The sequence below is a fragment of the Galeopterus variegatus genome, unplaced genomic scaffold (assembly GCF_000696425.1).
Source record: "Galeopterus variegatus unplaced genomic scaffold, G_variegatus-3.0.2 Scaffold6513, whole genome shotgun sequence".
NCBI lineage: Eukaryota > Metazoa > Chordata > Mammalia > Dermoptera > Cynocephalidae > Galeopterus > Galeopterus variegatus.
Genome location: NW_007732624.1, coordinates 80,905 through 102,378, shown reverse-complemented (window position 1 = coordinate 102,378; position 21,474 = coordinate 80,905). Strand labels below are relative to the sequence as shown.

General features: G+C 42.3%; 1 protein-coding gene across 1 annotated transcript in view; it reads right to left on the bottom strand.

Annotated features, from left to right (window-relative positions):
* LOC103606350 (stabilin-2-like) overlaps window positions 1-21,474 on the bottom strand; it is a gene marked incomplete at its 3' end in the record, with an annotated part of 124,450 nt that overhangs the window by 23,448 nt on the left and 79,528 nt on the right. The window contains exons 6-9 of the mRNA XM_008590964.1: window positions 15,338-15,433; window positions 11,602-11,727; window positions 10,590-10,786; window positions 8,819-8,952 (exon numbers count right to left, since the gene is read on the bottom strand). Of these exons, the coding sequence (XP_008589186.1) occupies window positions 8,819-8,952; window positions 10,590-10,786; window positions 11,602-11,727; window positions 15,338-15,433 (553 nt within the window). The remainder of the gene's footprint in view (window positions 1-8,818; window positions 8,953-10,589; window positions 10,787-11,601; window positions 11,728-15,337; window positions 15,434-21,474) is intronic.

Sequence of the window (21,474 nt, the reverse complement as noted above, 5' to 3'; positions counted from 1 at the left end):
CACCAAAAACTAGCTCACAGAGAAAGAAATCAAGAAAGCAAGCCCATTTACAATAGCTACCAAAAAAACAAAAACAAAAACAAAAACAAAAACAAAAAACCTAGGAATAACTTTAACCAAAGGGGTTAAATAAATACTACAAAAAATACAATAATACTACAATAAATACTACAAAACACTGATTAAAGAAGACAGAAAAAAGTGGAAAGACATTCCATGTTCATGCATAAGAAGAATTAATATTGCAAAAATGCCCCTACTACCCAAGGTGATCTACAGATTTGATGCAATCCCCATCAAAATACCAATGACATTTTTCACAGAAATAGACAAAACAATTTTAACATTCATATGGAACAACAAAAACCCCCAAGTAGCCAAAGCAATCCTAAGCAAAACAAACAAACAAATAATCAAATAGATAAATAAAGAAGCAAATAAAAATAAATAATTCTGGAGGCACCACACCACCTGACTTCAAAATATACCACAAAGGTATAGTGAACAAAACAGCATGGTACTTGCATAAAAACAGACACATGGACCAATGGAACAGAATAGAAAATTCAGAAATTAATCCACGTATTTATAGCCAATGGATGTTTGACAAAGGTGCCAAGAACATTCATTGGGGAAAGGACAATCTCTTCAATAAATGCTGCTGGGAAAGCTGGATATCCATTTGTAGAAGAATGGAACTAAACCCCTTTCTCTTGTCATATATCAAAATCAACTTCAGAATGGATTAAGATCTGAAACTATAGATCTGAAACTATAGAACATAAGATCTGAAACTATAAAAATCCTAGAAAACTCAGGGGAAACACTTCAGGATGCAGTATTGGGCAAAGACTTTATGAATAAAACCTCAAAAGCACAGGTAACACAAGAAAAAATAAACAAATAGGACTATATTCAACTAAAAAAACCGTGTGCACAGCAAAGGAAACAATCAACAGAACAAAGACAATCTACAGAATGGGAGAAAATATTTGCAAACTATTCATCTGACAAGGGACTAATATCCAGAATATACAAGGAACACAAACAACTCAACAGTAAAGAAATGAATAATCCAATTAAAAAATGGGCAAGGGGGTGAGCAGACATTTCTCAAAAAAAGACATAGAAATGGGCAACAGGCATATGAAAAAATACTTGACATCACTAATCATTACAGAAATGCAAATCAAAACTACATTGAGATAGCATCTCACCCCAGTTAGACTGGCTATTATAAAAAAGACAGAAAATAACAAATGCTGGTGTGGATGCAGAGAAAAGGGAATCCTTATACATTGTTAGTGGGACTGTAAATTAGTAAAGTCATTATGGAAAACAGCATGGAGTTTTCTTAAACAACTACAGATAGAACCACCATATGATCCAGCAACTGCACTCCTGGGCATATACCCAAAGGAATGGAAATCACCATGTTGAAGGGGTATCTGCACTTTCATGTTTATCGTACCTTGATAGCCAAGATTCGGAACCAACCTAAATGTCCATTGATGGACAATTGGATAAAGAAAATGTGGTATGTACACACAATGGAATACTTCTCAGCCATAAAAAGGAATGAAATTCTGCCATTCGTGGGAGCATGGATGAGTTTGGAGAAAATTAAGTTAACTGAAATAAGCCAGGAGTATGACATGCTGCTTGTTCTCACTCATAAGTGGGAGCTAAAAACAAACAGACAAACAATAAGAATAACAAGTTGAACTTTCAGAAGGAGAGAGCAGAACGGAGGTTACTAGCAGAGAGAAAGGGGAAGGTGGAGTGGGGAGAGAGAGATGTTGGTTAACAGACACAAAATTACAGTTAGTTAGGAAAAATAAGTTCTGTTGGTGCAAAGTCCAGCTAGGCATCTAGAATTAACAGTAATTTACTGCATGTTATTGAATGGCTAGAAGAGGGAAGATTGAATGTCCTCATCACAGAGAAATGATTAAGTTTGTAATGATGAATATGCTAATTACCCTGATCTGATCATCACACGTTGTATACATGTATTGCAATTCAACATTTTGTGCCACAAATACGTACAATCAATACATTTCAATAAAAATATTCTCTCTTCTAGCTAACTGAAAGTATACAATAAATTGTTGTTCCTTATAGCCACCGTACAGTGCTGTAGAACACTGGGTCTTAGTCTTCCTGTCTAGTTGTAATTTTCTATCTGTTAACCAACCTCTCACTATCCCCCTCCCCACTACCCTTCTGGTAACCACCAGCCTCTGGTAACCACCATTCCACTCTCTACTTTTATACGATCAACTTTCTTAGCTTCCACATATGAGTGAGAACGTGTATTTCTTTCTGTTCCTGGCTCACTTCACTTAATATAATGTCCACCAAGCTCATCCGCGTTGCCATGAATGAGAGAATTTCATTCTTTTTTATGGCTGAGTTGCATTCCATTGTTTATATATACCACATTCTCTTTATCCATTCATCTGTCAATGGACTCTTAGACTGATTTCATATCCTGGCTGCTGTGAATAGGGCTGCAATAAATGTGCAAATGTAAATATCTCTTCAATATAATGATTTCCTCTCCTTTGACAAATACCCTGCAGTGGAATTGTTGGTATCGTGGTTCTATTTTTAGTTTTTTGAGGAATCTCCATACTGTTTTCCATAATGACTGTCCTAATTTACATTTTCATGAGCAGTTTATAAGAGTTTTCTTTTCTCCATATCCTCACCAGCATTTGTTATTCTCTGGCTTTTGATAATAGCACTTCTAACTGGAGTGAGATGATATTATCTCGTTATGGTTGTGATTTTCATTTTCCTGATAATTAGTGCTGTTTGATGGCTGACAGGTATGCAAAAAACCCCCCCTCAACATAACCAAGATTACTTCTTTAGGTGTTGTCTCCTCTGCTGGATGGGAAGCTCTCCTAGAACACGGATCCCACCTTGTTCCTCATTGAATCCCAGCACCTAGGACAGTGCCTAATTGTTGAACTGATTACTTATTAAGTACCTGCTGAATTCTAGGAACCTTGCTAGGTAAGAGAATTATAAAGACAATAATAACAGACACTTTGACTTTTTAGAGCCTTACACACTGAGATGGACCTGAAAACATAATTATAGCAACAGGATGAGGCCACTTAACCTTGAATCCCAGTTTCCTCGCCTATGAAATGGGTTTAATAGTACTTTAGGGATGTTGATAGAAGAGGTAATAAAAGAAAAACAGCTAGCATCATGACAGAGACGTAGAAAATGCTCAATACTTGGCAGATGATGAGGATGACAACACATAGGTTGGCCATGCTGATGGAGACGGTGACTACAAAACACTAACACAGAGGTGTTGGGATACAGCAGGACAAATCTGTGAACAGATATCTTAAGTTCCTTAGTAAGTGCCATGATAGAAAGTTGAACAGGATGCTATGGGGCATGGAGGAGGAAATGATTATTCTGCTTGGAGAAATGAGAAGCTGTTACAAGGAGAAAGTAATATATATATATATTTTTTGTCTTTTTCCGTGTCCGGCAACGGATCGCAACCCTCAGTGTCGCCCCCGCACCGGACCGGGACCAGCAACGGGATCGCAACCCTCGGTGCTGCTCCCGCGCCTCGCTCAGCCAGTGAGCGGGAACTGGTCTATATGTGGGATCCGAACCCTCGGCGGGAGCGCCGCCGCGCTTCTCAAGCAGCGCACTATCGCAGTGCGCCACCGGGCCGGTCCGAGAAAGTAATATTAAAGCTAATTCTGGAAGGATGCATATGAGTTTCCCAGCTGGACAAATGATTGGGAGATTATTTACTGATTAGGGTTCTTATAAAGCAGTGGCTCTCAGGCAGGGCCAATTCCCACCCCCACACCAGGGGACATCTGGCAATGACTGGAGATATTTTTGGTTGTCACCACTGGGGAGGGGATCTATTGGTATCTATCAAGTAGAGGTCAGAAATACTGCTAAAAATCTTAGAATGCACAGGCCCCCATAACAAAAAACTGTCTGGCCAAAAATGTTGATAGAGCTGAGGCTGAGAAATGTTGTTATATGATTGCAAAGGTGGATCTTACCATGAAATGATCATCTACTTAATGCAATCAAGTACCAGTTTCCTCCTTAAACATTTCCTCTGCAAGTATCATGCTATACTAATTTAAGGAGGGAGAGGAGGAGATTGGTAACTCTGGGAAGTGATATGGCAGTCAGTGTTGAAAATTAATCCTGCTATAAATGACATAAATTTCATTTGATGACAACTGTTAACAGCAAGACATGTGACCTTTATAAACCACTAAGTATGTTTCTTTTTAAAAGTTCCTTATTCACAAACCACTAAGTATGTTTCTCTTTAAAAGTTCCTTAAGTGGCTGTGAGGCCAGGGGTCTGTTTTGTGTAAAGTGACTAGACCTGTCTTTCCTAAGAATTGCAGGAGAATCATATTTTAATGGACTCAGTGCTGAGTTGAATGTATGAGACATAAATATTTTCATTTTATTTCAAATCTCGGTCCAAAGTCTGAGATGTTATGAGATCATTTTCTGGCTTAAATGTTAAATTGGGCCATGGCATGTTCATGACCTTGCCTCTTTTATAAATTCACTTTTTTTTTTTTTTGTCTTTTTTCCGTGTCCGGCTACGGATCGCAACCCTCAGTGTTGCCCCCGTACCGGACCGGGGACCGGCGACGGGATCGCAAGCCTCGGCGTTGCTCCCGCGCCTCGCTCAGCCAGTGAGCGGGAGCCGGTCTGTACATGGGATCCGAACCCTCGGACGGGAGCACTGCCGCGCTTCCCAAGCGGCGCACTATCCAGTGCGCCACCGGGCCGGCCCTAAATTCACTTTTTAATAGGAGTAAACATCTCCTGCCGTCTTAAGGCTTTGAAAACACCCCTAAGCCATTTGCATATAAGTTATGGGTTGAAATTAATTATGTCTAATGCTGGATGAGATCAAGTTAGTACACAGAGTGCCCCCCAAGCCTTAGTACATCTGCTTTGTTCATTTTTTCAATAGTTCATTTTACTCCTTCATTGATGCAATTATTCTTCCGAACTCTCACTCATTTCACTGTTTTAATCAATGATGGGAGTTGTTGCAATAAAGATAAATAAGATATGGATCCCAAAGGACCTTATATTGCAGGTGGGGATTGAGATCAGGAATGATAAAAATAGCATTTATTAATAGTTCCTATGCCAGGTATTCTTCTAAGGGCCTCACTATGGTATTTTATTTAATACCAACAACCCTGTGAGGTGTGTTCTGTTATTAGCCCCATTTTACACGAGGAAACTAAGGCACTGAGAGGTTAAGTATTTCACTCAACTATGTATTCATCATAGTTGTGGGCCGTACATGCTCTAATAGAAGCATTTCAGGGTGCTCTGGAGCCCAAAGGGAGAGGCATCCCAGTGGGCTGGAAGGATAGGGGAGGGATCCTAGACATGGAGATACTTGAGCTGAGCATCAGAGGATCAGTGTGTTAGCCTGACTCAGAGAAGGCAAGGGGGTGGGGAAGGACGTTTTAAGCAGAGGGACAAGCACATGCAAAGACATGGAGTTGGGGATATCACAGCATGTATGAAGAACAGTGCAATGGACTGAATATTTGTGTCCCCCCAAAACTCATCCATTGAAATCCTAATCCCCAATGTGATGTTATTAGGAGGTGGGGCCTTTGGGAGGTGATTAGGTCATGAAGGTGGAGCCCTCATGAATGGGATTATTGCCTTTATAAAAGAGATCCCAGAGAGCTCTCTAGCACTCTTTCCTCCATGTGAAAATACAAGAAGGTGGTCTTCTACAACTTGGAAGAGGGCCATTGCCAGAACCTGACCATGCTGGCACCCTGATCTTAAACTTCCAGCTCCCAGAACAGTGAGAAATACATTTCTGCTGTTTATAAGTCACCCTATGTATGGTCCTTTGGTATGACAGCCCCAAAGGACTAAGACAAACAGTAAGCAGTTCAGTATAACCAGAGCCAAGTGTGTGTTCAAGAGAGTGGTGGGTATAGTGTTGACTCATCCCACCCACTGCAAACAGCCACCCCTTGGCCATACACTGGGGAGAATTGGCCAGGCCCTGGGAGCTGGTTTGGAGCCATCTGGGCAGGGAATTATGGGGCTCTGAGTGCCTGGAGTGTGATCTACAAGGGTGTTCAGGCTCTGGGAGAGCACATCCCCTTGGTCCTTCAGACTCCTTGCCTTGGTGTAGCTAGCAGAGGACCAGAATTGGACCCTCTAAAATACTGTTCCAAGGGCAGGGGCCCCTGCTGCCTAGGTCTAAGGGTCAGACTGCTGGAAACACATCTGGGAGTGGCTGAGCTGGGATTTAAACCTAGGCCCATCTGGGATAGCCTCTCGCCATTGCACCGTGTTGCCTTGGACAGCATTCTTGGGCAGATTGTTCATGTTGAGAGCATTCTAACCTGTACAACTCTAACATAAACACTGAATAGCATCAGTGTCACTCACATTCCAAAAGTCTCTAAATTTCACTGTTGTTTATTGTACTTTTGTGTAGTTGGAATGTAAACCATGCTTTTTTCAGTAGGCCTGCTCAGTCATGTCCAGTCTTCTTTTTAGTGGAGTTGAATTATAAAAGAGAGAAATGCCTCTCTTTTCTATTGTCCTTCACTTCCTACCTCTACTCATGAAGAAAAATAAAAAGGCACAACTTTAACAGCTATGAAGTTATTTGTTCTTCTTAGTAAAAATCGAAATGGAGCTTAGAGTTTAAAAGCATACTTACTTGCATTAGCTTATTAGCTCTTCACAAGAAGATATTCTTGGTTTCCAGCCCCACTTGTTGGGGGAGGAAACTTGGTGTAGAAAATTTAGACTTGTCTAAGGTCACCCCAGCAGCGAGTGGTAGGGTCCACATCTACACTCATTCCTCTTGACTGAGTGGTCTTCTGTGACTAATGCAGTATGATCTTGAAGATTTTGCATAAACTACTTGCCATATTGAAGAGAGATAAAAACCATAAATCTTTACGCTAGATGAACTAAATTACTTGGAGACTGATGGCTTCACATTTCATTAATGTAACTTAGCCGTTCTTTTTACTACTGCTTCTTTCCAGCTGAAGAGAGTCAATTTTGGGGGAAGGGAGAAGGAAGGTTTGTGGGTCACACATGTACCCCGAAACTTCATCATTAGTTCCACTGACATTCTATGCACAAGTTTTTTTTTTTTCCTTTTTGTCTTTTTTCGTGACCGGCAACGGATCGCAACCCTCAGTGTCGCGCCCGCACCTCGCTCAGCCAGTGAGCGGCCAGTCTGTACGTGGGATCCGAACCCTCAGCGGGAATGCCTCCGCGCTCCCAAGCAGCGCACTGTAGCAGTGCGCCACCGGGCCGGCCCTATGCACAAGTTTTGATGCAGCTTACACTATACTGATATTCCAGTTTCATTTGTAGATTTTATCTTCTCAAACACAAAGGAAAGAAATTAAGGTATTCTACTCAGACCTTCTCAGGGTATGGTAGAAATTGTATACCCTGGCTTGTTTGGTTACCAATATTACCAGAATCTATGTCTGAGGAGAAGATGTGCCTGTATGCATAGGTGTGTTGGGTACCTATAGGCATGGACAAGATGTGTTTGTGTGTACCCTCACATGGATCGAGTGATTTCTATATGCCAGGTTCTGCTTAGGGATTGATGAATGTAGTCTCACTTGATCCTCAACACAGCCCTGGTGGGAGGTACAATTCTCCCCCTTGTATGGCTGAAGAAACAGTTCAAAGAGGTCTAAGGTAAGTGGCAGAGCTGGGATTTGAACTCAGGTATTCTGACAACCATGCTCTTTCCACTCAGTTCACAGTGAGTTCAGATCTACTTATTTGTCAGATAGAACATGAGGGTCATAAAACCTCTCTGAGCAAATCCACACACTGAAAACCCAATTATAAAAGAAATGAACTTCAAACAAGAGAGAAGGGGGCTCTGGGAGCACAAAAACAGTTCTATAATTACACGGTTCAGTGTCTGTTATGGTTTTGAGCTCACAGTGTCATGTGAGTCCTTCACAGATGCTGCTGATGATGAAAACTGAAAATGGCACAGAGATAGAAACCTCGGTCAGGACTCAAAAGACTTGGGTTCCAGCCTCAGGTCAGTCACTAATAAAAACACAATACATCTGTACAGCAGTTTCCAGAAACATCCTCTCACATAATTGTCACAACAACCTTATAGAGTAGATATCATTGTGCTCATTTTATACATGGAGAAACTGAGGCCAGAGAGATGGTGCCACTTTCCCAAGGTCATGCATCTGGTAGGTACCAGTGCCAGGAATTAAACCCAGATCTTTAAACTCCAAATACCACCCCCTTCCTATCATGGGAGCTGCCTCTGCCTCAGGAATTTTCACACAGTTGTTTTTACTCACAGTAAACCCCTTCTTTTGAAACCTGGAGTATAGGAAGCACAGCTAGTGGGTATTCACTTTCCCCAGTCTTGTTTTGCACCTCTAACAAGCAATATTTCATGAGTGAGGAAACAGGCATGTACATTAGAGGTCAAACCCCTCTAATCTCAACAGCAGTTGTTTTCCCAGTCACAGTGGTTTCCTTCTCTCATGTTCTGACCACTTCATACCAAGTTGTCAGGACAGGTCAATGTTCCAGAGTATTCTAATGGCCATTGTAAAGATTTACAAGGATGTATTGAGTACCTACTATGCTCATTGCTCCTGTGGGGTGGGGGTGGATATAAAGCTGAGTAAGACACATTTCCTTCCCTTCAAGGAACTTACAGCATTGACCGGCCATCACTTTTAGCACTTGGAAAAGATGGTGGTGAAACTGAAAAGACTTACTTGGTTTGGCCTGGTGCGATGGTGGTACAGTTTGCATTCCTATGACATGGGTTATTTGATTCACAGATATTGGTCATACTGCACCCCACTCCAGGTACAAAATTGTGGTAATGTTCCTTACATTCACAGTGAGACTTCAGAAAACACGGGGAGAGAAAAACAAATAGGATTCTAGTTAGTCACTTCAGCTAGCATTTTCTTTAATCCATATTTAATCCATTTAATCCATTTTAAACCCATATTTAATTAAACCCATATTTAATACATTCTGCCATAAAGACTAACTCAAAATAGGTCTCAAGTGTGGACTTAAACTAAAAATTCGTCAAAATATCCAGAAATGGACATCATGTTTATGTATCGTACCTGTTGGGAAGCTCATTCTCCTTGTTTGTAAAGTTTAGCTTTTTAGTTGTGTTTCCTAACCCTTGGCCTTTCTGGCTCCATAATTTCTGGTTTTAAATTGTCTATAGATGAGCAGAGATTGATGTTCAAGTGGGAGTATTATTGCTCTAGAACAATGGTTTTCAACAGGGAGTCTCAACCCAGGGGACTCTTGACTGTCATAGTGGGAGGAGGGCAATGCTGCTAGAGACCAAGGATGCTGTTAAATATCCTGCAATGCACAGGACAGCCCCCTCCCCAGCAAAGAATCATCCAATCTAAAATGTCAATAATGCTGAGGTTTGAGAAACCCTGCTCTGGAATAATTCAATGTCCTGCTTCTGTGTGAACAATGGAGGGCTTCTAGGACTTGAAAATCTGTCTTGGGACTCATTTTTAAAGAGCTTAAACATATTTTTAATCTCACTTCCAAGGTCCTGGCATTCATGGTATAACATAAGTTTTTCCATAAAGGCCTTCATTTTGAGAATGGGAATTCAGCCCCTTGAATTTCTCTGCAAACCTGCCTCCGAAATTGATAGCAGAAATGTTGCATGATATATATGCTCTTTCTTTTTTGAGGTAAGATTGGGTGTATTCTCTGCAGATGATTTCAGGAACACTCCCATCAGGGTGCCAATTAGACTGCAGGGAACCCATGGCTGTGTTTGGGTTGGGCACTGAGCCTTTCCTTCTACCAGTGAGGCAATATCCTTCTGTACAAGTCGATTTCCTCTACTGAAGATTTGACGTGCAGTTATGGACACAGTAGGCATCCACTAAATACTTGATAGATGAATGAGATATTAGGAACAGGGCTCTTTCAACTGGAATCCTTGGCAAAGACCTGACCAGGCTGATTTTTATTAGTCAAGGTCATGATGTGATTTAGAAGGGCAGTGTCTTACCCCAGAAAATCCTCACTGCTCTCTAAAATCTGTCAGTGCTGCCCTACATTTTATCAGTGTTCGTCCCTTTGGGACAGGGTATTTTTGGTTCTAAGAGCCCTTCTTATCTTAAAAAGACATTAGAGAGAATGAGGATTGTGGGTGATTATGTATTCACCCAAGACTTGGTTAACAGTTAACTTGTTAGTGTAATTTTGAATTTTGTGTATATTTTGTTAATCACCATGTAGATTGTGAGAGGAGAGAAGACAGTACAGTTACAGTTTGACTGAGGAGTTGGGAAAATGTGAGTTTGGGGTGGGAGGGGACACTGAAGTCAGGCTCTGAGCCCGGGGAGGACTGTTTGGTGAAAAAGCCCAAATCAAACATTCAAGGGAAGAATTGGGACTGCGCAGAAGACAAATCACACCAATGGCACCATTTCACCTTCGGGATTGTCCTGCTTCCAGACACATCAGTTCTATGCATCGTTAGCTCACCTGTCCAGGCCTGTCGTATTTGCACACCGTAGAATTTGTAGGGCAGTTTCCAAAGTTAATTTGGCAGGGGTCTACCGGCAAGCATACTTGGCCATCTCCGCTGTAGCCTTCTTGGCATGTACAACTGTGTCGATTTGGCCCCAGGTATGTGCAATGGGCGTGAAGGTGGCAGATTTTTTGTAAACATGGATTGATGGCTTGAGAGGCAATGGCAAAAGGAGAGGCAGTTAGCACACGTGGGGATGGGGGGACTGAACTGGGGGGGGACTGTGGGTCGTACCTCCCCAGAGCCACAAAGGTCACTCAGCAGTTTTAAGAGAAAAAAGCAACATTTCATGTCATCCCGTCTGGCCACCCGCCCCTCCACCAAACAGATTTACATATGGCCATCAGAAATTGTAATGACAAGTATTGTGTTCATATATTATTATGCCATATTATGTGTGTAATTAAATATAAAATAGTATGAAAGAAAACACGAATGCTTATAGAATTTATAGTACACACTGGGTCCTAACCACTTGCCATATATTGACTTTTAAAATTTTTACAATACCCTAAGGTAGTTGCCATTATTATGCCCATTGGATAGATAAGAAAACTGAGGCACAATCCGGTAAAGATCACACAGTCAGTAAAAGGCAGATCAGGGATTGAACCCAGGCAGTCTAGCTCTAAAGTTTGTGTTCTCAGCTGGTACACAATACAACCTTTCATAAAATGGATGAACATTTTAAAAAAGGAAGCATTTAATTTTATACTTGCATTGATTAAAGTGATATAAAAAGTGAGTAAAAAATGTATACTTTGATAATACAAGGAGAAATTGCCATTTATGGAGGACTACTATCTGATGAGCATTTTGCTCGCACTTTTTATATATTTCACTCAACTATATAGAGAGAAATAGAAATGGTCATTGTGTTAATGTTAAGGACATTGTGAGTTCTTTCCCCGTTATATAACCTAAACATCTCAATGCATAAACTAGCAATATCTAAGTTCTACTCACGCTCGCAGTATTGGCCATCGCCTCTGTAACTGGGAAGGCATTTGCATTCTAGTTTGGTTTCATCTTCGCTGGAAGGCGAGCATCTGGAATTTTCTGGGCAGAGCAAGGCTGCACACTCAGGGATGGCTGCACAAGGAGATAGTTGAGGTACTTGCATTAGTTGGATAACCAGTTCTAAAAAGCCCCAAACTACAGCATTCCTTTTTATTAGAAAAGTAATACAGACTCATTGTAATGATTAAAAATACATAATAAAGTAAAAATTAATTGTCTCATTCTCACTGTCCAATTTCATTCCCAAAGTAACCAATGTATTTATTTGATTTTTTAACAATGTGGAATCTTGTTAAACTGTTTAGTTACCTACTTGCTAATTTAACAATATATTATGGAAGTCTTTGAGAATTTACCTTAATCTCTAATAACTGCATAGTATTTCGCAACTCAGGAGTGACACAGATGGCTTTCAAAAACCTTGAAGAATTTGACATTTTAGCCAACGTGCAGAGCTAACCAGTTGGACTGATTCAGTTTCAGGGATGCTGCAGAAAAATTTACAGATACTATCTTCCCACACTTCCATAAAGTAAGATTGTCACCAGGAAGTGGATGCCCCTTCAGGATTACATTTTTCAAACCATCCCCCTTTGCATCCAGGTGGTGTTGTGTGATTAGTTCACGCTGATGGAATATTGAGCTAAAGTTTCCTGTATGTTTCTGGACTTTAATCAGTAAGTGCTTCTTACCCTCTCTTTTCCTATTCATGGCTGAAAGCAGAGCACTCTGAGGCTCTAGAGAATGGCAGAGTCACAAGATGGAAAGATCTGGATCTCTAACCATCATGTGGTGGGAAGCTGGCCTCAGTCTGGAACACCCACATTGGACTGTCACACAAGTGAGAACTATGCCTCTGTTGTGTTAAGCCAGAGGTTTCCGAATGTCTCAGGTCATGGTGCCTTTAGTGTCTCAATTTTTCATAGTGTCCCCACACCTCACAAGTCCATGTATTATGTTGTTAGAACCAAAGAACTAAGTCACTATTTATGTCATGAGAACTTAGTGGACATTTGAAAAAATAACATGTTTGATAGAAAGAAAAATATTTCTATGTCATTGTTAAAAAACCACATTTACTTACAAGCGAGACATGTGAATCTGTTGGACATGGCACAACTTCTCAAACTATGGAATCAGATTGGATACTGATACCCTAATACCAGTCACGTTGATTTTTACATGGTCCTTGCTTTGTATCACAGCAAACACTGAAATGCACCTTTGCAATGATATGATGTTACTGAAAGGAACGTAAGCCAACCTAATTTTGCAATTGTGAACTAATTCAAGTTGGCAGTTCATGTGGTATCTGAGAGACGTATCACTGTGTTTTCCTTAAAAATTTAAAATATCTGATAGAAGCCAGTGAATTTGATGTGGTACCTTAGGTCATCGTGGTGTACAACTTTAGAACCATAATGCTAAGCCATTGAATTTTTGTGTTTATTTTTATAGCAGCTAGCATTATTCAAATTAGTATAGGATGTACCATAATTTATTCAACCAATTTCCTACTGACGGGTATTTAAGCTGTTTTCAGCTTGTGTTTTCTTACAAGCAATACAGCCACGACTTTCTCTGTACATATATTCTTACCTACTGGTGCTTATCCCTCCCTCCCCCCCTGGGTGAATTCCTAGAATTGGGTTGCAGCAGCATACTATAAACATGCCTTAATATTTAATAGAAAACTTTCCCCCAGGGGTTGTGGGAATACACATCCCTACTGTCATTTTTCTCATATCCATAGATAGATATTATCTCCCTTTTCAATCTGTGGGCAAAAAACATAGTGGGCAAAAAAATAAACATCAAATGAAACCAAACCAAACCTTCAGAACTCCAAATATGACTTCATTTTGGGGTTTAGCATCTTTTCCATGTTTATTGCTGGTTTCCACTTGTTATTTTGATAATTAGCTGCCCTTAGGCCCCTTTTCAAAATTGGGTTCATGGACTTTATATTATTATAAAAATTCACCTTCCAAGTACATTGCAAACATTTTTGTCTCAGCCTGTCATTCCTCTTTTGACTCCACAGAGCTATTTCTTATTTGGAAGACAATCTGACAGTGTTTTCCATTAGGCTGGCTGCTAGGCTGGGTCTTCTGCCTTTGCTCATGAGTCCATTGGGCAGTGACAGGGGTGGCTGGGGAAGGAGGCTGACTGAGGTCCACAGAGGGGTCATCCTGCGCACTCAGCTGTGGATTTGAATTGGTGGATTTGAGCTGGTGGCTATGTGGCTGTCTCCTCCACAGGAAGAAGGCAGAGGCTGTGTTTCATTCATCTCATTTCTACCACTGCTTGTAGTGCCTCAATAGCTTTCAACAAAATGAGTTTGCATTTGTTACATTTTAATCTCGTCTAACCACCTTTATTTTACAGGACATTTTAATCTCGTCTAACCACCTTTATTTTAAAATCTAGAGGATAATTTAAATGAGGCTAGTGTCACAGGCAGAATGACCAATTTCTTAACATCTCATCTCCAAATTCACCCTTCGGAGCCTGTTCTGCTATAATGGTTGGACCCGTGAGGGTTTCTCCTGTACAGTGAATTGTGAAGCTTTGCCAGTAGAGTGCTTTGGAGGGACAGTGCAGGAGGCAGGGGCTCCTCTTCCTGGGCTCAGGGTGCAGTGTTGTGCCTCTGCTGTTTGTTTGCTGCTGCTGCTTAGTCTCAGGAATGCTCTGCCTAAGCTGTGTACCCACTGTTACTGTGCATTCTTGGCCTGGACCCAGTGAACACCTCCCTGCAGCCTTCCTCACACAGACACTGCATACTCCAGGTTATGCGCCTGTGAGGTCCCCAAATTATTCTGTGCCTTTGCCTACCATCCTCAGCTCACCAGTGCCCTGGAGGGTTGTCCTGTGTCTGCTGGTCAACTGTGATCCAATGCTGGCCTGTGCAAAACAGCAAACTTCTTGGCTACCCAGTGGGCTTCCGCCATACCCTCTTCAACAGCTTTGAACCCAGCCTTGGGGATGGCCACTCCCTTCTAAGTTTGTCCTTCCTTTGTTACACTCCATCATCCCCAGAGTTCTCTGCATTTTTACAGCTACTCTTCTGGCACAGGTTACTAATTTTTCGTATTACACTTCTCTTGTTGAGATCACCCTATGGTTTCTATCTCTTGCTTGGACCCAGTGTAATAGATTGTTTAAAGAATTTCCTATGGGCTCAAATGATTTGAGTCACAGCTCTCCTATTTACTAGTTTTATGACCTTTGGTGAGTCACTTAGCCTTGGTGATCCTCTGTTTTCTATCCCTCAGGGCTGTTAATGTGTTCAGCCCTTGAGACTCATAATTGAGAACACACCTTCTTTCCTTTACTAGGTGACTAGCTTGTTGCAATGGTCTCTACTGGCTTCCCAGCCTCAACATCTCCCTCTCCATCCCCTTCTTCACATTGCCACCACCTTGACCTTCCTAAGACACAGCTATAGCCATGCCACTGCACTGCTTCTGTTCTCTCTCTCCCTTCCCTCCCCTCCTCTCTTCTTTCGTCCTCTTCTCATCCTTGCCTTTTCTACTCTCTCTTTTTAATTTTTGGTTTCCTTCCAGCAAAACATTTGATGATGTCTCGCCCTTGTAGAGCCCCAGTAATGAATACAAAATTGGAACACATATATCTGCACCTGTCTGCCTGGTGTGGCATGAAGGAAGCTAGTGGTACTCACGTTGGTCACAGCTGGGCCCAGTGTAGGCGGAGTAGCACTCACAGGTTCCATCGCCATCGACCCCACTGTTGCACACCCCGTGCACACAGCTGCACACTGCAGGCAGAAAAGGGGGATTCTCATTGCCTGATGTAGACTGCTAAAGACTGATAAGGATTCTGGAAGGGTCATATTTGCAGATAGTCCTTACTGAGAATCTATACAATGAGGTGGAGGAACCTGGTTTGAAGTCCTAGAGATTCCAGTTTGAATCTTGGCTTCCTCTTCCTTTTCTTTGCTTCAGTTTTTTAAATGTATAACATGTGGGGAATGATACCTACCTCCTGGGATTTCTATAAAGTTAAGTGAGATAACATATGACAGATCTTCAAAAAGTTCATGGGAAGATTCGTATTATTCTTTAATTCTATTTTCCCACAAAGTTTTTGAAGTATCTTTGTATTTAAAGCATACTTGGCATGTAACGTGTATTGGAATTCTTTTCCCTACTTTCAAACCAGTTACTTCATCTTTGAATACTTAGTGAGAGAATTAACTTGGTGTCCTATATACACTTGTACTGTCTGAAAGAGAAAAGCTACCGCTAACTCAATCACTATTGGTAGGAGATGTCTATGCAAATAAGTCCTCCTTCCCGAATAATGGGGGAATGCAAGGATAAAAAAGAAACTCAGAAGGGCCTAGAATAACTAGGCCAAGTTGTCTAACTTGTAAAAGATGAATTTTCAGCCCAGTAACAGATCATTTCAGGGAAGACAAATGAAGGGCATTTGAAATAAATGGCCAACTCTTTAGCACCCATTTTGTGGCTCATTTGTAGCAAGATTTACTACTAGGCTGGGCCACCAGCGTCCTATGGCTGGCCCCCTGTGAAGCATGTTATATTCATTTTCTATTGCTGCTATAACAAATTACCACAAACCTAGTGGCTTAAAAGAACACAAATTTTTCTTATAATTCTGGAGGTCAGAAGTCTGAAATGTGTCTCATTGGGCTAAAATCAAGGTTTCACTAGGGCTGCATTTCTTCTGGAGACTTGAGAGGAGACTCTCTTCCTTTGTCTTTTTCATCTTCTAGAGGCCACGTGTGTTCCTGGTCTCATGGCCCCTTTCTCCATCTTCAAAGCTAGCAACACCGGGCCAAGTCATTTTCATGTTGCCATTTCTATTGGTTCTCTCTTCTGCCTTCCTCTTCCACTTATAACAACTCTGTGATTACATTGGGCCCACCTGGATAATCCAGGACAGTCTCTTTATCTTAAATCAACTGATTAGCAACCTTAATTCCCCTTTGCCATGTGGCCTAACATATTCACAGGTTCTCAGAATCAGGACATGGACATCCTTGGGGGCCATGATTTTGCCTACCACACATGTGTTCAGTGAATGTAAGCCAATTTAATTAGCCCCAGTGAAACATAATTAAGAAGACACACTTGCTTAAAAACTTAATTAAAAATATCTTAAAAAAATAAGGATTAATAAAGTTTCAGGTATTCCAAACATCTAATAAGGCACCAAGTCCTTTGTATTCTTTGTCCATTATGTTTCCCATCTCTGTCTTCTGCTCTTTGTCTCCACTGGTCTGTCTTTATTCAGGTCCTTGTCATGTTTTGCCTGGTCTATTGCAGTAGCATTTAACACGGCCTCACTGTCTCCAATTTCTTCCCTCTCCATTCCATCCATTTCATTTGATTAGCAATGGCGTTAGAGTGACCTTCCCAAAAATATCTCAATGACTCTCAATTGCCATCCAAATGAAATCTAAATTCTTCAGTTTGGCAGACAAGGACTTCTCCAATCTCATTCTAACCTTTATAATTTCTCATTTTCATCTTCCACCACTTTATTTTGTACGTCTCAAACTCTAAGCACATGGGATGACTCAGTTCATTCTTCATCTTCCTTCCCTCAAAACATGTATTGAACACCTATCATGTTCAGAGGACTGTGCTAGAGATTAATGGCCAAAAGATAAACAGGACAAAGTCCCTGCCCTCAAAGAGCTCACAGTTGCAGAAGAAAACAGCCAGCCACGATGCAGTGTGATAAATGCTACGACCTATGGACCAATGGGAGTTGGCCAGGAAGAGCTGGAATGGGGCTGGTCTGGGGAAGACATTCTGGGTGGAAGAAGCAGGAGATGCATCTAGCATGTTCACACCTCCACGCTCTTGCCTCTGCTGTGCGCCCTTTTGCATGCAAATTGAAATCCTTCTCTCCTTCAAGCCCAGTCAAAGCCCATGCCCACCCGTGCTGCTATCTCAGTGGTCCCCAAGCAGAATCTGTGCTCCTCTGGGCTCCAGCAGCACTTTCTCTGTGCCTTGTCCACTATCCCATCCTGCTGCAATGATTAATTGTGTCGACCGTTGACAACCAGAGACCACCAGGAGCACACCAGAGGTCAAACATGCCAGCAGCAAGGGTGAGCCATCGAGGAAGAAGCAGCAGTAGCCACTCATGTCAGCCAGGAGAGGCAGCCGCTGGGTTATTTTTGTGGCTGTCCATTGTTGTTATTTATTCTCTGTTCAGACACGATTATTCAGTGCCCTAGTTTCGTCTTGTTCCACCATGGATATGGTGCGTCTTTGTCTGATGGTGCTATTCTGTGAAATTCTTTATGCTCAGCAGGGGAACACCACAGCCTAGCTAGTAGCAACTGGGCCAGCTACTGCTGACAGCTGTCGGGGCTGCTTATTTCTTTCTCAATCTCTATTTTTCTCCCTGATTAGATTGTAACCTGCTGGAAGGCCTTCCCCCTCTGTATTTCCCCACAACATCTTTTATAGTGTCTTATAACAGTACCAACAACCACACAACTAAATTTAAAATAAAGGCAGCATTGGGCAGGGCTGGGATGAGGGCAGGGAGAGTGTGCTGGGGTAGTCCAAGTGTGGAGTTGGATCCTGCCTTTATTTAACATTTTGATGTTTTGTTCAATAATTCTAAAGTATTACTGCTATGGGTTAAATTTTGTCCTCCAAAAGAATATATTGCAGTCCTAATTCCCAGTACCTCAGAGTAACCATATTTGGAAACAAGGTCATTGCAGATGTAATTAGTTAAGATGAGGTTGTACTGGAATAGGGTGGGCCCTTAATCCAATATGACTGGTGTCCTCATAAGAGAGGAGACGCAGACGTATGAGGGGAAGAGGGCCATGTGAAGATGGAGGCAGAAACTGGAGTGATGTTGCCACAAGCCAAGGAATGCTCGGTGCTACCAGAAGCTGGAAGAGGCAGGGAAGAATCCTCTCCTAGAGGCTCTGGGGGGAGCACAGCCCTACCAACATCTTGATTTTGAACTTGGAGCTTTTAGAACTGAGGCAATAAATTCCTGTTGTTTTAAGCCACCTGATTTGCAGTACAACCACTCCAGGAAACTAGTACAATTATTTATCTCGATTACTGAGTTTTCTGATGCCTCCTTAAGTTTTGCACCTGAGGCACGTCCCTCACTGATGTCACCCTAGCCTTGACCCTACATGTTCCTTTATTGAGCACTTACTATGTATCCGGCATTTAGCCAAGAGCTTTGCAGGCATCACCTAACATAGTGCTCACAACTCTCTCTATTACATATGAAAAATGGCAGATAACTAGCCAAAGTACTCACTCAATAATTGAAGAATTAAATTGGATTTGCAATTTGCCATCCTCCCTTCAAAACCTGATTGCCTTTGTTTGTATTTTAGCAAAGCACTTTGAGGTCCACCTGTGGCTGTAGCTTTTGGAGACAGATAGGTTCCGGAGAGAAGTCAAATTAGTTATGGAGATAAATGGGGTGAGGAGGGGGTTGTATTATGGGGCTTAATAGAGAAGATTCCATCCAATTCAGTTAAGAAATGTTTATCCAGCTTCCACCTAGTAGCCAGCACTGTATTAGGCACTAGGTATACAAATACAAGTAATTCACAGTATCTCAACTCAAGGATCTCACAGAGTAGCGGGAAACCAGACACTAGGTGATACAGTGACGATTAGTGTCCTCAGTGCTGTCATGCCTCAGTGAGGGGCACAGGAGGGGGGTTGAATGATGACTCAGCCCCTGCTCGCAGCTCAGATGCTGACTGCAAGTGTGTCCTTGTCAGCTAGATTGCCCTCCCTGCTGTGTGGTGTGGGCCCAAGGCCCTGGCGTGAGCCTCTCCCTGCATCCTGTCTTCTGGTGAAGCCTCTGTACTGGACTAATGGACCTGGCACAGGCAGCTTTTGGCAGCCTCTGACAGCACACTGCAGGGGTGTCTGTCACTGCCAAGAAAGTGCTCCTGAGAAGACATGAGTGGCAGAGAGATTCTCAGATCAGATGGTCATTGAAAGAGCCCTTGGTACTTCGTGAACCAGCCTCAGCAAATCTCTAGAGACACATGAAACTTGGGGTTTAAATGACTTTAAAGTGTGACTTTTAAGTGGTCAAAGCATGGCCATTTCGGTCAAAAGATAGTGAGCACAGCTCCCTGTGATGTGCTCCTTGGCAGGGCAAGCTGTGCCCTCTCCCGCATTCCCATAGCATCCTGCGTGGGCTGTGTTCACTGCATCGTAATTGTCACCCACACTTCCAGTTCCTTGAGGATGGGGACCTAATCTCACCCCTCTTTGGATTCCCATCTCCTGCAGGGCCTAATGCATGGTGTATGCTCACCAAGGGCAGAACGGTGCTGTGCTTCGGGGCCCAGTCTTTGGAGTCAGACAGCTGGGGTCAAATCCTGCCTCTGTCCTCATAATAGCTGCATGGCTATGAGTGATCTCTCTGCCTCTTCATCCATAAAATGAGGACACTGGCCTGACGAGCTGTAGTGAGTACCCAAAGACGTTATACATGAGAAGCCTCTTTGCACACTTGCCTGGCCTGGCACACAGCAGGCGCTCAGCAAATACTAGCTACTCTTATTACCAATAGATAGTTGTGGGATTGATTTGGGAGTCATGTTAGAGAAAATGAGTTTTGCAATCTGCCCTAATCTGGAGTGAGGCACAGAGCAGGATAGGGCATTGGCAGGAGAGATAAAAATCTTTGGCTGGTATATCTCTAAATCATCTCTAAACCAATAAACAGTCTGGTAGGAAAGTGCTCCAGCAGTGGGTTAAAGTCAGCTTTAAAAATAAACTGCACCTAATAGAGTTGTCCTACTTACAGGCAGAATTGCCACCTTGCCGGGACCAACACCTTATTGGATGAAACAACACTGGCACCCAGTGGATGCCTGGCTGAAAAGGTTTCAAGCTTCCCTAGTCCTTGCCAATGGGAAGTGGCCAGCTGTCACTGAGTCATTCATTCACTCATTTGTTCATTCATTCATTCACTGGTGCCTTGCTTATTGCGGGATTGTTTTTGTCTTCAATTAATACCTGCTTCCATTGGTTGAGTGCTTGTGACACGCTGCTAAGAGCTTTGCTATGTTGTCAACCTCATGAGGCGGGTATTATTATTCCTGTTTTATAGATGAGGAAAGCTTAGTGAGATTAAATGGCTTGCCCTTGGTCACACAGCAATTGTGGTTAATTTCACCCTCAGGCCAGTCTGACTTCAAAGCCTGTTCTCTTAACCATTATGTCCTAGGGCTGCACTATCTAATGTGGTATCCACGGCTCTCTGCCTGAGTGTTTCCTGTGGACCTTAGGATGGCTTCTCTGTCTGAGCACTCACTGGATGCTGGAAGTGCCAGGGTATTAACAACTCTCCCCCAGCGACTATGTGTATTAGCTTCCTCCAGCTGCTGTAACAAATGGCCGCAAACTTATGGTCTCAAAACACCACAAATTAATTGTCTTACATGTCCGGAGTTCAGAAATCCAAAATCACTGTGCTAAAATCAGGGTATTGGCAGGGTCGTATTCCTTTTTGGAGGCTCTGAGGGGAGAATCTGTCTCCTTGCCTTTTCTGGCTTCTGGAGGCTGCCCACATTTCTTGGTTTGTGGCCTCTTCCATCTTTGAAGCCAGCAATAGCTGGTTGAGTCTTTCTCATCTTATCAGTAATCCACTGAATCTTGTGCCTCCTTCCTCTACATTTAAGGACCCTTGTGATGACATTGGGCCCACACAGATAATCCAGGATAATCTCTTATTTTAAGATCAGCTGATTATTGACCCTCATTCTGTCTGCTACCTTAATTCACCTTTGCCATGTAAGGTAACATATTC